This window comes from Kwoniella mangroviensis, chromosome 2 (assembly GCF_000507465.2).
Source record: "Kwoniella mangroviensis CBS 8507 chromosome 2, whole genome shotgun sequence".
Lineage (NCBI taxonomy): Eukaryota > Fungi > Basidiomycota > Tremellomycetes > Tremellales > Cryptococcaceae > Kwoniella > Kwoniella mangrovensis.
In genome coordinates this window covers 175,986-191,870 of record NC_088828.1, presented here as the reverse complement: position 1 = coordinate 191,870, position 15,885 = coordinate 175,986, and the positions used below count along the sequence as shown (strand labels likewise).

The 15,885-nt window shown below is 44.8% G+C and overlaps 4 protein-coding genes across 4 annotated transcripts; 2 read left to right on the top strand and 2 right to left on the bottom strand.

The window, feature by feature from the left end:
- Positions 1 to 252: 252 nt before the first annotated feature.
- Positions 253 to 1,410, bottom strand: I203_106931 (uncharacterized protein; the record flags this gene model as incomplete). The annotated part of the gene is made up of 2 exons (XM_019151596.1): positions 253 to 788; positions 915 to 1,410. 2 exons carry the CDS (start codon positions 1,408 to 1,410, stop codon positions 253 to 255), a joined length of 1,032 nt encoding a protein of 343 aa, XP_018999103.1.
- Positions 1,411 to 2,305: 895 nt separating this feature from the next.
- On the top strand, positions 2,306 to 8,822 carry I203_106930 (glycogen debranching enzyme; the record flags this gene model as incomplete). Its single annotated transcript, XM_019151595.1, has 20 exons — positions 2,306 to 2,506; positions 2,765 to 2,931; positions 3,061 to 3,632; positions 3,785 to 4,379; positions 4,503 to 4,991; positions 5,049 to 5,080; positions 5,144 to 5,550; positions 5,611 to 5,704; positions 5,759 to 5,997; positions 6,063 to 6,361; positions 6,429 to 6,765; positions 6,846 to 6,999; positions 7,079 to 7,290; positions 7,390 to 7,496; positions 7,562 to 7,734; positions 7,824 to 8,020; positions 8,090 to 8,293; positions 8,365 to 8,454; positions 8,531 to 8,633; positions 8,725 to 8,822. The coding sequence occupies 20 exons, from the start codon at positions 2,306 to 2,308 to the stop codon at positions 8,820 to 8,822; spliced, it is 4,770 nt and encodes a 1,589-aa protein (XP_018999102.1).
- A 227-nt stretch (positions 8,823 to 9,049) lies between these two features.
- I203_106929 (uncharacterized protein) lies at positions 9,050 to 11,810 on the bottom strand (the record flags this gene model as incomplete). The annotated part of the gene is made up of 13 exons (XM_019151594.1): positions 9,050 to 9,244; positions 9,324 to 9,533; positions 9,609 to 9,792; positions 9,867 to 10,053; positions 10,118 to 10,148; positions 10,210 to 10,405; positions 10,477 to 10,657; positions 10,732 to 10,884; positions 10,956 to 11,035; positions 11,127 to 11,211; positions 11,274 to 11,539; positions 11,594 to 11,634; positions 11,697 to 11,810. 13 exons carry the CDS (start codon positions 11,808 to 11,810, stop codon positions 9,050 to 9,052), a joined length of 1,923 nt encoding a protein of 640 aa, XP_018999101.1.
- A 1,508-nt stretch (positions 11,811 to 13,318) lies between these two features.
- Positions 13,319 to 14,921, top strand: I203_106928 (uncharacterized protein; the record flags this gene model as incomplete). The annotated part of the gene is made up of 6 exons (XM_019151593.1): positions 13,319 to 13,364; positions 13,431 to 13,696; positions 13,752 to 14,057; positions 14,116 to 14,188; positions 14,248 to 14,535; positions 14,614 to 14,921. The coding sequence occupies 6 exons, from the start codon at positions 13,319 to 13,321 to the stop codon at positions 14,919 to 14,921; spliced, it is 1,287 nt and encodes a 428-aa protein (XP_018999100.1).
- Positions 14,922 to 15,885: the final 964 nt, after the last annotated feature.

Below are 15,885 nucleotides of genomic sequence, written 5' to 3'. Positions count from 1 at the left end.
CAGCGATAACATTAATGGGAAAAGAAAGGTTGTATATTGTATCTACGACATTGGACGATTTGACTCATTGATCGTGTCGTTGCTACTTTTATGTCAGGTCGTTGTTGATAGTAGACGGGATGCGCACCATGAGTGATTAACTCAATGGTTCTATGTATGATGCACGTTAAATGTATATGCTATATAAGTACAACCTTGATTCATCTATGCACTGCCGTTCTACACCAAATACAACGTCTGTACTGAGTTGAATTATCTTTCATAATAATCAAGATAAGTCGCCCACAGATCCTCCAAACTCATCCCCGTCAATTCCTTCCACCATATATCATCCCATTTCTCATATTTCAATCTCATATCGATCAATTTGATCAAATCGGGATATGGCCCTGGTCTATGTTTCATCTTCTCTTTATCCTTGTTGGTCTCTTGCGGTATGTCGCTTGGATGGGACACATTAGGGTACTGAGTAGGTATTGCCTGCCCGGTCATGGTCGTAGTCGTGGGTGTAGGGGTTGGTAAAGCATGATGAACAGGTATCCGACTCCCAAGTAATGATTTCTCATCTTGTTCTTGAGATTGATCGCAGGTCAACCATTCTAAGAATTTCGCACCTATATCATAACCTTCTTCCCAACCTTTATCCTTTTTGCCCGACCCACTTTTCCTCCAGTGTAATGGACCGAGATGAGCTGGGAGTCTGATATGATCTGCTATGGATTCTATTAACCATCCTGGACAGGTGGAGTGGCCATCATGTTGAATGGTATGGACGAGCTCGTGTAGTACTATCATTAGACGTGAAACAGGAATCAGCCACTTGTAAGATAGTTGAGGAGAGCGTGTTGATGGTTATCGACCATTGGATTGACTCGGTTTATCGTATATCAAAAGAAAATAATAATTGTACTCACAGACACCTTTAAACTCCTTGATAGCTCCATCCATCCCCTTCTCCCCTCTCTCAACCTGGTTCATAATCCCCTCTATCCATCTCAGACTGACTCCAATCTTACCTCCTGAAGTAGCGGCCAAACCATCTTTATCTTCTAATACCAATTGTATCAACTGATGTCTCCATTCTATCCCGCCTCCAGGTCCACGCCCATCATCGAGATTCAGATGACGATGTATAAAAGTTGATGAATGATATAGGAAACCTATTGGATCAGGTATACATTGTAGAAAGAACGCGGTAGGCTTGGAAGTATCGGTAGGTGGGTGGGTAAGGGAGAATATCAAGTTGTGAGGTGGGATGATGTGTGGTGTACCTTGTGGAGGAGGGATTGGACGAAGTGGTGCGAATGGAGAGGAGGAGGGAGAAGAGAGGTAGTATGTCGTAATCGGTGTAGAAGGGGAGGGATGTTTGGGCTTTGAACTTGGACGTAGGAATGATGGGATGGTTGGCATGTCGGGTGGTTTCGGTTGTGGTCGAGATTGAAAGTATGAAAGAAGTCAATTCATGATGCCTTGCTCTATAATCTGTCTGGTACTATTGAGATATGATGCCTTGGCAATGTTAATCTGGTGGAAGGATGTTGATCCAGCCTGGTTAGATTGAAATTGAGATTGATTTTAATCGGTAATTGTCCAGTTGAGTGGTCCATTAGTCCATGTCCATCGGGAATTGACCATCACTCCTCACAACATCCAGGCTTGCAACATTGCACAAATCCTCACATCGCCAAGCATCATAGATCGCATGGACCTCCTTGTTGTCGCTTTCAGCCCCGGCTGGACCACACATCGGTAACGACGGAGCACCGTACCTGAAGCGAGCGTGCTAAATCGATCTGATCTAGTCTGCTGAATCCGGATGGGATTGATTCGAGGGGGAAACGTGGTTTGGATGACACGCCACCACGTCATTACCATCACTGTATTTACCCTGAGGGAGAAGTGAGAGGTACAAGTGAGAATTCCAACCTCGACTTGACTGTCAGCAACAGCATCTTATTCACTTCTCAAGAGTTGGAATTCACCGTCGCTCTCTATCTACTCTTATATCATTGAAATATACGAGATACACCGGGGAAAGATACTCCTGCTGCTTCTCATCGTATCATCGTTCTCGGTACCACTTGACTCATCTTCATCACCGTCTCTACTCTACCCAAGTCACCAGAAAACCTAAAATCTGTATCCTATTCATTCCTTATTTTACCCATCACACATCATTAATACGACAATCTTTTGTCCTCACATACTTCCTTTGATACTGTATCTACATATATACATATACCATCTATACCTCTTTACATTACACACCACATCAACCAATAGTAACGATAGATAGATTGACAAAATGGTATCACTCAAACCTACCTCGATCCAAATCCCATTGACCAACGGTACCACTGCTGCTGCTACTACTACTGGTGTGAAGACACCTAAAACACCTCAAGATGAAGCTATAGCGTTCTTCAGTGGGGGGAGTGATGGGAGACCGGTGCAGGTATGGGAGTTGGCGTTGGAGGATGATGGAGGGCCGGGAGAGGGTAAAGATGTGAGTTTACTCCTTCACGGCAAGTGAAGGGGTTTACCCTTGCTACGGCAGTTCGGGGTGGGATGGGGGCGGTCTTACTACTTGGAAGCTTGGGGTGGGATGGGGGCGGTATTCATATGAGGGTGGGAGGGTGGGACACATCTATACCATGATAGTACCTATATTGTCATATTGACGGTCTATCTCTCTGTTATCTGTACTAACATAATTATCATTTGTAAACTTGGTGCTGACTACTCCATCTTCTCTCTCCCACAGTATATACGTCTCCCTCCCCCGACTCGACCCTACGTCCTTCGATTCTCGATCCGACCAGGTACCAATGTCACTCGAAATGGTGTGTTGAAGTCTGATTTCCCCATGGACGGAGGGGAGTTCAAGAGAGGGGATTGGAAAGAGAGGAGATTACCTACCGATCTGAGCAAGTGAGTGTAGCAGCAACATTCCGCTTCGAGACGATCAATCACATCTCATCAGATTGATTTGATCTTCTGATTGAATATTGAAAATTTACTTGCATACGCATTGTGCTGATCTCCTATCTCCTCACCCAGACCAGTTCAGATCGACCTCCCAATTTCAGCACCCGGTGCCTTCTGCTACTACATCGAATACGATGGTCCCACCCCTTCCTCACCCAGAGTAACAGGTCGAAAAGGTTATTTCAACGTCGATCCAATAATCTCTTTACCTGAAAGAACACCATTCTTCACTTCGGAATCCGTCCAAAACCCATTGAGAGATACAAGCGCAGGGGTGGTCTTGCCTAAATCGACGAACGTTTCATTGGACGGTCTGATCATCTTGTCAGTTTTGGCCAAATGGATGGGAAAGAGTAACGAGTGGGAAAAACATTTCGAAGAAGCTTCGAGAAGAGGTTATAACATGTTACATTGGGCGCCATTGCAGCAACGTGGTTATTCAGGTTCACCCTATTCGATAAAAGATCAATTGTCTTACGACCAAGCTATATTGGTCAACAAAGATGTCAAAGATGGTGGTGTAGCTGAGATTGAAAAAGTCGTTAAAATGGCTAAAGAGAAATACGGACTTGGAAGTGTCACTGATGTGGTGTTAAATCATATGGCTTATGATAGTCCATGGTTGGAGGAGCATCCTGAAGCTGGTTAGTGGCGTCTCTACTAGAGTGTTTTTCTGCTTTTGGTTGTCTCATGTTGTTTCTCTTTATCCGCGCATGTCAATCGAAATTTTATGCTATCATCCCTTCCCCCAAAGTGTCAAAACCTATAAAGCATCGCTGACACGCTCATCTCCCAGGTTACTCACCTCACAACACCCCTCATCTCGCCCCAGCCGTCGAATTGGAAGATGCCATCCTCACCTTATCTTCCAAACTCGCTTCTTTGGGTTTACCTACCACCCTCCACTCAGAAGGTGACCTCCAGCAATTGATCCCTGCAATCCGAAGTGCCATCGATGAAGTCCGATTATGGGAGTATTACGTATTCGACGTTCGAAGCTCCGTATCTGAAGTTGGATCATCATTACTTCAAAACAACCCTGCTCCTAAACCATTCGAAAGTAACCTGTCAGGTAATCAATCACCCTCGCAATTAGCAGAAGTACTGAAGCACCAATCATCAGAATTGATCCAAGGGTACAAGGCTTACTCTGCAAGATACTGCTCAAGGGTCAAACCTGAGATTGCGGCTGGTTTCATCCAGAAGGCATTCCCTAATGAGTCACCTGAAAATCAAGTGAAAAAGTGGGGAGAGGTATTGGATGTTTTGAATGTCGATTTATATGCTGAGTGTAATGATGATGTCAATGCGGCTGTTGAAGGGATAGTAGGAAGATTGAGGTTTACAAGATTGGAAGATGGTGGACCTAAGTTGGGTGAGATCACTCAGGAGTGAGTTGAAACCGGACTGGATTTCCACAATTCATCTGTGACTTTAGCGTGTCGATGATGCATCTCAATTCGTTGTGTGATTCTTCTTCATCAGACCTAGCTGACCCTCTTTGCTTGTCCCAGGCGACCACTTGTCGAGAAATACTTCACCCGTCTCCCATCCAACTCCACCACATCTAAACACCCCAAAGCTTCTCTCGCATTAGCCAACAACGGATGGATGTGGGGGGCAGACCCACTCAAAAACTTTGCCGAGTACCCTTCGAAAGCATACATCCGAAGGCAGGTGATTGTATGGGACGATTGCGTCAAACTTCGATATGGTACCAAACGAGAAGACAACCCCTGGTTGTGGGACCATATGATCAAATACACCGAATTGCTCGCCGCGACCTTCGATGGATTTAGATTAGATAACTGTCATTCCACGCCTTTAGAATTGGGTGTGGCTGTCATCGATGCTGGACGAAGAATTAACCCTAATTTGTATATCATGGCGGAACTTTTCACGGGAAGTCAAGAGATGGATTTGAAGTTTGTCAGAGAACTTGGTATTAACAGTTTGGTCAGAGAGGCTTATAACGGTCATGATGTCAAGAACTTTGCTGATCTGTGAGTGATCATTAATACCTGAGTCTTATGTTCAGCTGACCCTCTACCCGCTTGCAGACTTTGGAGATTTGGTCTTGGCAAACCCGTTGGTGAGTCAAAGCTACGGAAATCAGCTGAAATCCAGTCCTTACGCTGACGTCTACGATTCGCAGGCTCAATGGACGCAGCCTGTCTCTCATCATCCGATGAACTCTCTCCGCCATTCGGTAAAGGCCCCAGTCGATCATGTATCGTCACTCCCTTACAAGGTTCAGTACCTCATGCGGTCTTCTACGACTTGACTCACGATAATCAATCCCCATTCGATAAACGTACTGCTGAGGATGCTTTATCTACCGGTGCACTGGTCACTTTCTCCAGAGCCGCTCTGGGATCGAATAAGGGTTTCGATGACTTGTACCCTAAATTACTGGACTTGGTTACCGATGACAGATTGTATGAGGTGTCTGATCCTACCAAGGAGAATGGGATTGGAAAGGTCAAGAGGGTTCTGAACCATTTACATACCCAGATGATGGAAGAGGGATACACCGAGGGACACGTACATGAGGAAGGGCAGGTGAGTCCGATGATATGAGTGAGTATGGGATGAATGAGCTGATTTGGATACACCCTTCAGTACATCATGATCCATCGAGTGCACCCCATCACCCACAAGGGTTACATGCTCATTGCGCGTTGTGCATTCAAGGGCTTCCAAGGAAGAGGATGGAGTGAGTTACCGTCTTCACCTCTTTTGTACAGAGTATGCTGACGTGGATCTTCAGTCAAACCCATCAAACTCTCTCGAACCAACATTTCATACCTTTTCGGTGCATCCGTCTCTACCGATTTCTCTCAATGGAAATCTGACCCCAAGACCCACAAAGGTATTCCATCCAAGCTTGAAGAAATCCCTCAACCTAACATTGTTCAAGGTCAAGATAACGATGGGCTATATAGTGAGATCAGCATTCCTGATAGATTTGATCCAGGTAGCGTTATGGTATTCTCCACTTCTATGGATGTGAGTCGCCCCCTATCTCAGCCGAATCAATGAAAGCCAACTGACCATATGATCAACTACTATAGGAGATTTACCCCGATCTCGATGCCAAGATCCAATCTGGAGCATACGAAGCCTTCTCTGAACTCGATCTCGTCGACTTGAACACTATTCTCCACCGAGCAGATGGTGAAGAACGAGATGCTACTGGCGGTGATGGTGTGTACACTATACCCAATTATGGTACGCTCGTATACTGTGGTTTAGAAGGATGGATGCATCCCTTGAGAGAGATCATGAAGAATAACGATTTGGGTCATCCCCTCTGTGCGCATTTGAGGGAAGGTACATGGGCGTTAGACTATGTTATCAACCGATTACAGAAGTGAGTTTTGTTCTGCATTATCCATCAGTCAATAAGATGGACGTTTGGCTAATCATAATGATGATAGACAAATTGGCGATTTACCCAGATTGTCTAAACCTTTACAATGGTTGACCGAACGATTCGACCTGATCAAATCGAGCTGTCCAGCATTCATGCGACCTAAATATTTCGCTTTAGTGATATACGAAGCTTACAAAGCTGCCAGACGAGCCGTTGTGGAGCAATCATCCGAATTTATTTCATCGGGACATTCGTTCACCCACGATTTGGCACTTTGTTCGGTACAGATGTACGGTTTGGTGAAATCAGCTAGTATCAACCCTGCTAAACCCGTTGCATCACTTGCTGCTGGTTTGCCGCACTTTGCAGCTGGGTGGGCTAGATGTTGGGGAAGAGATGTCGTGAGTTTACGTTTTTGATAATGTGAAACGATATTAATCTATAGGTTTGTCCTTGCTGATTATTTGTGATTGTGTTGCAGTTCATATCCCTCAGAGGTCTATTCCTCACCACTGGAAATTTCCCTGCCGCTCGAGACCATATTTTATCTTTTGGTAGTACCCTCAAACACGGATTGATCCCTAACTTACTTGATTCTACGAGAAATCCAAGGTACAATTGTCGAGATGGACCATGTGAGTTTTGGTACCAGCACCCTTTTCACACTGTGTGCAGGATATATGATACTGATGAAAATGTGATCCTGTGTTATAGGGTGGTTCTGTCAAAATATTCAGGATTACACTAAGATGTGTCCCAATGGTCTAGCACTGCTTGACGATAAGGTTAAAAGACGTTTCCCAGCGGATGATACTTGGGTAGAATGGGATCATGCACGAGCATTCGAATATGAAAGTTCGGTTGAGGATCTGGTACAGGAGATTCTACAGAGACATGCTGAAGGAATTGAGTTCAGGGAGTATAATGTGAGTTCGATATGCTTGATCATCCTCCTTTCCTCGCAAGAGCTCTATCGTTTCTGTTGTGCAATGTGCGATGATGTTGATGTATGCGATGTATCGCAGGCCGGTCCTAATCTCGATATGGATATGAGGGATGAAGGGTTCAACCAGAAAATCTGGGTAGACTGGGATACTGGCATAATCTTTGGTGGTAACCGATACAACTGCGGGTGAGTGAGCTCGTTCTGCAACATAACTTAGGGATCGTATGGCTTATGTGTGAATTTACGTGCAGTACCTGGATGGACAAGATGGGTTCATCTGATAAAGCTGGGAACAAAGGTCTACCTGCCACTCCAAGGGATGGTGCGCCAGTGGAAATCACCGGTTTATTAAAGAGTACCTTGACTTGGGTCGATGGATTGGCTAAAGCTGGCAAATGGCACTCTAAGGGTGTTCAAGCTACTAGTGCGTAATTTCTTTCTCTCTATCTTCGTACTCAACTTCAAGCATTCATTGAGCATATGAGTAATTGATACCACCTCACCCGTCTATAGTCAAAGGAGAAAAACGATTGGTCACCTACAAGGAATGGGCGGATCTTATCCAGAAATCATTCGAGAAATGCTATTACGTCCCGGCGGACCCATCTGAAGATGTCAACTACGATGTCAACCCTGGTATGGTGAACCGAAGGGGTATCTACAAGGATGTGTACGGTACACCGAAAGATAGAGAATGGAGCGATTATCAAGTGAGTTAATTCACTACTCATTCTGCGGTTTCTTTATGACTGGATATTGATGTCTGATGCGGTGTTCAGTTACGATGTAATTACACTCTACCTATGATCGTCGCACCGGAACTGTTCACTCCTGAAAAAGCCATTGGCGCTCTCCAGATTGCCGATGCGGTGTTGAGAGGTCCATTGGGATTCAAGACTCTCGACCCTTCAGATAGTCAGTACAGGGGTGATTATGATAATTCGAATGATAGTCATGATCAAGCGGTCGCGAAGGGATGGAACGTGAGTGCGGCGTATACTGGCTCTGAGAAATGCAACAACAGTCAGGCTGACGTGCGCATGGATTGTTCCAGTACCACCAAGGTCCAGAATGGGGTTTCCCAACTGGATGGTTCTTAATGGCTTATCTCAAGTTTGATAGAATAGCTGGTGAAGGTAAACAAGTGCGTCAAATCGTCACAATTCTGTCCTAGCATCTCGTCTCCGGGAAAATAAGCTGATATGTTCTGCCTTTTGAAGGATCCAACCCGAACGATGCATTATATCTCTAATATCCTCCAGAAACACGCTCATCATATTGATCATGATCCTTGGAGAGGTCTTCCAGAGTTGACCAACAGTAGTGAGTGTATAATCCAACTGCACTGTCCCCCTTTCTTTTCCTCTTCGCGTCGATCGAGATTCGATGCTGATATTGCTATTTCATCCTTCAGACGGTGCATACTGTTACGATTCATGTAATACTCAAGCTTGGAGTGCTAGTACCATCTTGGATGTGTTGGAGGAAATGCACAAGATCGGTAAACAATAGAGTGGATAGAGAATGTAGATAAGTAGGAGTAGGTGAAGGAATGATGTGGGGCCTAAGAAACAGTGTCTCCATATGTCGTATACATCGTTAGGTAGAAAAGATTCCCTGCTATTTTATATATCTTTTGCATCCCTATCTGTTCACACTGCACACATCGTACCAAGGAAAGGAACCCAAATATGTTGCATCGAAAGCACCATAAATCAGTTGACCTGAATTCTATCTATCTAACCACTTTTGTTAGGTAAAACCTTTTTCCATAAAGGCACTTTATTCTTTTTCGCCTCTAATTTGTATTTCACCTCTTCCTCTACTTCACGCTCATCCAATTCACCCGAAGCGTACCAGACGATGGTGGCTATACCTAAAAGAACAGTGATTATGCATCCTGCTAAGGCACCGATAGCTTTGGATGTCCATCCCTACACATCAGATCAAACCACGAAATGTAAGCTCACATCCCACACATCATCCTACTAACCGAAACTGGAAAAGACTCACCATCTTAAGTGGGAATGGACCATATGGTTGACCCTTAAAGTCTGTCGTAGAGAATTTACCAACGATATTACCACTCGTAGGGGTCTTCCAGTAATTACATTGATCGACAACTTGTCGAGGGACTGAATTGTCGGTGGTGTTGGTAGCTTGGAATGCATCTACGGCTTCCAGGAAGATGGCTGCGAGACCTGAGGACAAGTGCCAATCGATCTGAAATCATTTCACAAACGTGAGAAAGTCAGCCACATGCATTGTCTAAGGCATCCCCAGACTGATTGCACTCACATGACAGTGGAACATCCAAGCACCTGGATTATCAGCTCTCCATCTGAGTGTTACGCTACCCGTAGGAGGAATGACAATTGTATCCCTTCGAGCTGGATTCTCTTGATTCTCGTTGATGGGAGGATTGACGGTAGTATCGTTGGAAGTGACATCAAATGATTTATGAACTATTTGGAATTCGTGACTAGAAGAACATTCCATAAGCCAATGGCTTTTGACAACCGGACCAAGCTAGACGTTGGGATAGTTTGGACATACCCATGGAAATGGAACGGATGGAATCCCGCATCCCAATTGAAAACGGTCAACTCGACAACTTGCATATGCTTATAGACAAAGGCGTTGGTTTGAGCACCGTATACTGCTGTGTTGTAGGCGTCGTCTCCCATGGTTAAAGCAGTGAACATCGAAGGTACCATTGGCATTTGGAAAGTAACGTTGTTGACTGATCATTCAATCCAGTCAGTACTACCATTCTTCATTATGAGGATAGAAAGATGTGAACTCACATGAAGCTCGGTTGGTACCATCATCGTAAGTCTGCGAGTATCGTCAGCGATCAGCTGAATCTACCTGTGAGCAAACGAAGAGGCACACTCACGTCGAAATAAGCATTCAGCTCAAATTTGACATCAGGCTGTAACAGCTCGTTCTTGAGTATGGGTACAAGCTCGGTATCATTGAAAGTCACAATATCATCGATACCAACTTCAACAGGATCCGCTTTAGGTGCATTGGAATCATAGACGATCTGGATAGTATTGTTGAGTTGCAAGTCGTCGGGAACAGCATCGTACCTATAACGCACAACAAACATTAGCGAGCTCAGCATAGATATTTGGCATGTCATCGATGATATTACACTTACATATCGGTGTCTTGCATGATCATCATAGCATAGTTCGTTCCAGTGGTATTCAACGCTTCTACGATGATAGAGTATCTCTGAGCGACAGAGACGGTCAAAACATCTACAGGGTATGGTTCATGTTCGACACCGTCCATTTCGATGATCTTCATTTGATGTTGGTCCATTCGAATCCAGAACACTAAAATAAATTGCATAATACAATTCAATATTCACTCGATTCGAAGCCCGATGTTGAGATACAGAAAGACTTACTGCCTAGTGTACCAGTATTGACAATGTGGATCTTGTATGTTTTACCAGCTTCGAACGCTATGGTGGCATTGTCGCTTACTCCCACACCTTGCATGAGATCTTCGTTGGAGTGGATGTAACTTCCATTTTTGGCAACGTAGCATACGGCGGACTCTGAATCACGAACAATCAGCTCATGTGCAGATGGTGACGATGAAGCTGCATGAGATAAGAACATGACTCACTGGGGACGGGTTCTGCACCGGTTGGATTGGTCCATATCAAGAACTCATCTTTGATCAGGTCGGGATACTCATCATGGTACCTGTGAATCATCCAAGAGGGATCAGCATGAATTGTGAGACATTCAGACAGCAAGCTGTCTGAGATTGGTATAATATTGCTATACTACTTACCAATCTCCCACTACCAATGTATATTCCTCATCCCAAGTGACGTTATCCGATCTTCCTGTAGCATTCTGTGGGCTGATCACAAAAGCTACCACCGAACATCAGCCAGTCTCTTCCCTTGCGCAGCATCCAGTCCGGATATCCACTCACGAGCACGTAATCCATCGGTGTTCTGACCTTCGTGATGTCCATGTATCCAATAAGTACCAGTCTGTCTGGAAGTATCGATCATGTAATCCATCGTATATCCGTTGGGTATAGGACACTGGGTAGTACCGACTGCTCCATCTGCCCAATTGGATCCGTTGAAGAACATCCCATGGGTATGCAAGGAGGTCCCAACACTGTCATCACCGAGGCCGTTGGTAGCGTGGATGATAAGTACGTCTCCTTGAGTGGCCGTAAGCATGGGTGGGCTGTGAGACTCGTTCATCAGCGAGATGCACAGTGAAAGGACTTATAGGACTCACGGCCAAGAATTGTTTACTCCGATCACCCGTCTCTCTTGTAACTATCGTCCATGAGAATACGGTCAGCGTGATAGGAAGGTAAATTTCCTGGGAAGTCACTCACCCCATCAGGATTGGCCTGAGCGTACGTGATGTTCCACCAATGTTCGATCGTTGCGGCTTTCACTACCGTTGCGGCGATCGTCGCGGCTGACAGCAAACTACTTAGTCTGGCCATATTTGAGATGGAGAGTTGGTAATTATCGAATTATCGATGTGTACTACCAAACAGAATTGGGTCGTGTTGAGCAAACGTTACAATGAGCAGGGCCTACAAACTATATCTAATGATCCAAAAAGCAGAAAAAATGGCTCATTTTTTTATCATGTGAAGAGCTAAACATGTCATCCGAAACGATCTCAACCTACTCTGATACAACCTTTTGTCGGGTCGAAGAAGGGACGGTGTGAACCGGCCGAAGTGATTTAGATTTACGGGATCAAACATAAGAGGCGTGTTCTATCTTCCATTTTTATCAGATAAATCCATGCCCTCCTATGCCTACATTTCTGTTGAAAGAAAATGCCCAGAAAAGGAAAGGCCAAAAATAGAAAAATTGAATACCCTTAGGGGAGCACTGGCCGAGATTCGTTATCTGATAGCTACCAGTCACTAAATTCAGGGACCCAATCCCATTAGAGTCAAAGGGATTTTTTCAGTTCGTTCTTGCGACTTCTTCCGGACTACATGTTACCTGCGCATATGAGTGACTTTCGAAGGTATTGCATCCGCAGTCCCAGTAAGTCTTGAAGGCGCATCGAGTTTCGTTTTTCATTTGATGAGGTACGAACATTCAAACACGGCTTTTCGCTTCCTTCCAAAACGAATGGGGAAAGCGGATCTGAGCATTCTTTAGTCGAATTTATCAGATATCGGCCGTGTATTACTGTGTCATGTGAATGGATTAGTGACTCACACATACTATTGGGCTACAGTACTACTTTCTCTTCCTATCCAACATTTGTATCTCCTTCCGGATTGATACGTCGATCAAAACAAATTTTCTCATTTCTCACGCGATGGCGGGCTTATCTGATTAGCGGTCTTCGCACGATTTTTGTTTTTGGCTTTTTTCTTTGGGTATCAGATAGCAACTTTACACTCTCAGTCACTCTTGTTTGACAAGATAGATAGTTCCCCCACCCAATCTCCATCTTCGAGCTGATGATTTTGGTTATTTACGGTCGGCCGATATCGAAAGACGGTCTTTGAGTATTCTGAGCTAACTCCAAATGAATCTGAATATCCTTGCTTTTTCGCTTTTCCGTACCGTGAAGAATGTTGTTACGGCATGCTCGTAAGGGGGAAAAAAGAACGAGATCCAAAAATAGAGAGTTTGTACGCTACTGACTTTCAGGCACGTCAGATCTCAGTAAAGAACACATTTAATGGCTTGCTATAGTGCTGGTTCGTTTATACAACGTAAAGATCGGACCCGATAACGCGAAATGAAGAGTAGTCTCACGGAATATTCGGATGAGATTCATGAAATGAACAGGATGAGTATTTCCCAGGAGGTTTTAGTTTTTGGTTATGGTAATGATGATTTTATCTGATAAAAGGTTTTGCTTCTTCTGCAATTTTGAAAGTCCTTTGTTTTCTTACTCAAGTATCCTTCTTTTTACGAGATTACTTTGTCGTTCTTACAGTAAAGGACGACAGGATAGAACAAAACAAACGTTACAATGGGACATCAATATTTCAATGTGCCGATCTTCTTCATCGTCTTCCGTGAGTGAGATGTCTCGGTGCATGCCTATCCCTTATAGTAACTGATACTGGGCACCGACTTAATAGGTGAGACGATCGAAGCAGCCATCATCGTCTCTGTCCTGCTTTCCTTTGTCGAGCAATTGATGTTGACCGGGAAGCTCGGATCAAGTGAAACTTCCATCGACAACACCGATAATTCCCAGGGACAGGAGCAAGAAAATGCTCACAGTGGAGATGATCATCTGGAAAGACGGAGAAAGTTGATCAGAAGGATGAGAATCCAAATTTGGGCAGGTACAATCGCCGGATTCTTCTTGGCTTTGGCTATCGGTGCTGCTTTCATTGCTGTTGTGAGTCGAAAGATTCTGATGAGAAGCTTCGGAACTCACTTCTCAATAAAAACAGTTCTACACCAAGCTAGACGACTTGTGGGCTAAAACGGAACAAATTTGGGAAGGTATCTTCTCTATAATTGCGGCCATAATCATCTACATTATGGGAATTGCTTTCCTAAAAATGGACAAATCAAGGATCAAGTGGAGACTCAAATTGGCGAAAGCTTTCGACGCTTCCCAGAGCAAAGTACTGGCATCCGAGAAGGAATCCGAGCTGGATAGGAGGGAAGCGAGAAGTGGGAAATGGGCATTGTTCATCTTGCCATTCATTACTGTCCTGAGAGAGGGTTTAGAAGCGGTTGTATTCGTTGGAGGGGTGAGTATTTCGATTTCCGCACCATCATGTGAACGAACGCTTACCAATTGAGGAATAGGTGTCCCTCAACATTGAGGCGGTTTCAATTCCAATTGCTGTGATTGTCGGGATCATCGCTGGTTTGGTTTTTGGTACGTTCGGCCACCTCATATGTCATCGTGAGAGCATACTTACCAACTTGCTGTTGTAGGTTACGCGATTTACCGAACCGGTTCGACCGCTACTTTACACTGGTTCCTCGTCGGATCGACCTCCTTCCTATTCCTCATCGGTGCAGGTCTCTTTTCAAAAGGAATTGGATACTTCCAATACTACCGATTCGCTCAAGGTGTCGGAGGTGATGTCGCCGAGACAGGAGATGGACCAGGTAGTTTCCAGGTCGCCGGAAATGTATGGCATTTGACATATGGTAATCCCGAGACTGGTTCACCTACTACAAATGGAGGTTGGCAAATCTTCAATGCCATTTTCGGATGGAGTAAGTTCAATGTCAAGGTTTTATATCCTTCTTCGATAGACTCCGCCTTCAATTGTGGCTGACTCCACAATTGAACAGACAACACAGCTACACTCGGCTCAATCCTCGGATACGTCTTCTACTGGATTCTCATCATGGTCACCTTGGTCTACCTCAGGTGGCAAGAGGGTCGATTTACCTTCGTTTACCCTTCGTACCAAGGGGGCTCACTGGTTTGGCAGAGGAAGGAGTCCGAGGCGCTTCAACGAAGAAAGGCAGGAAAAGGTATAGGAAGACGGGTTTCACATGGGTCTGGATCGGGATCGGACGATAAACATACCAAGACTGAACCAGAGACCCCAGGATTGAATGTCCCAACGTTGGGAGCCAGCGGTAGTGCACAATAGATGGAAAGGCGGAAGGGGACTGTGTGTGTATTGAGCAGTGTGGACATCGAGGGAGTGCCCACTCATGATGCTGTGAAAGGGAGCACCGAAGGGGGCTGGTGGGTGAGATAGATAGGTATGGCAAATGAATATCTGACCTGATATGAATCGTCTAATTCTTTGATTCAATTGAAGCGATTCACTCACACCACTCTCTCATATGTGTACATGTAACTCACAGCCACGAATAGACCTATGCAAACTGATCAAACTATAGGTAAGGTTGCTCGTGCGGTCTTCGGAATCAACCTCCTGAGCATTGAACCAAATATCAGTTCGACTGATGAATGGTGACCCTCGTGTCAGCGACTGATCTAAATACATAGATACATGTATTATTATATATATATATGTATATGACAGAAACGAGAAACGCCCACTCAATGCCGACCGCAAGACTCGCAGACATCCGATCCTTCGAGATCCATAATCTCCACATACTCTTGCCACCTTCTCACATACTCATCACCATTTACGCTCCAGTGGCCACGGTCAGGTTCTACCTTCCCAACAGCCTCCTTCATCTTATGGTCTACCAATGACCTGAGACCAATGGTGTATCTTGATGGGACGAAGCATTGCAGCTTGACGGGACCTGAGTGGTTCTTTCTCTTGGCTCTGTCTATGATTCCGCCAATCGAGCATTTGAACATTTCGACTACATTTGTGGCTTCCTTCTCGATGATGTGCGAGTAGTCCAACGGAATATATTCGACATTTTTGGAACATAAGACTTCCTTTTCACCAGAGGACAGTCTGGGATTCATTAGGGGTGTGCAGATATCAAGGGAAGGCTCTATTGCAAGTACTCTAAGTGTACCGAAGAATGACGTGAATTGCTTGTTTCTCCCTAAATAGGTATGTATGGTTCTCGTGCCACCCCGAGCGAAATCGAGATCAAGTGAGAAATCGGTTCTCTCCCGTC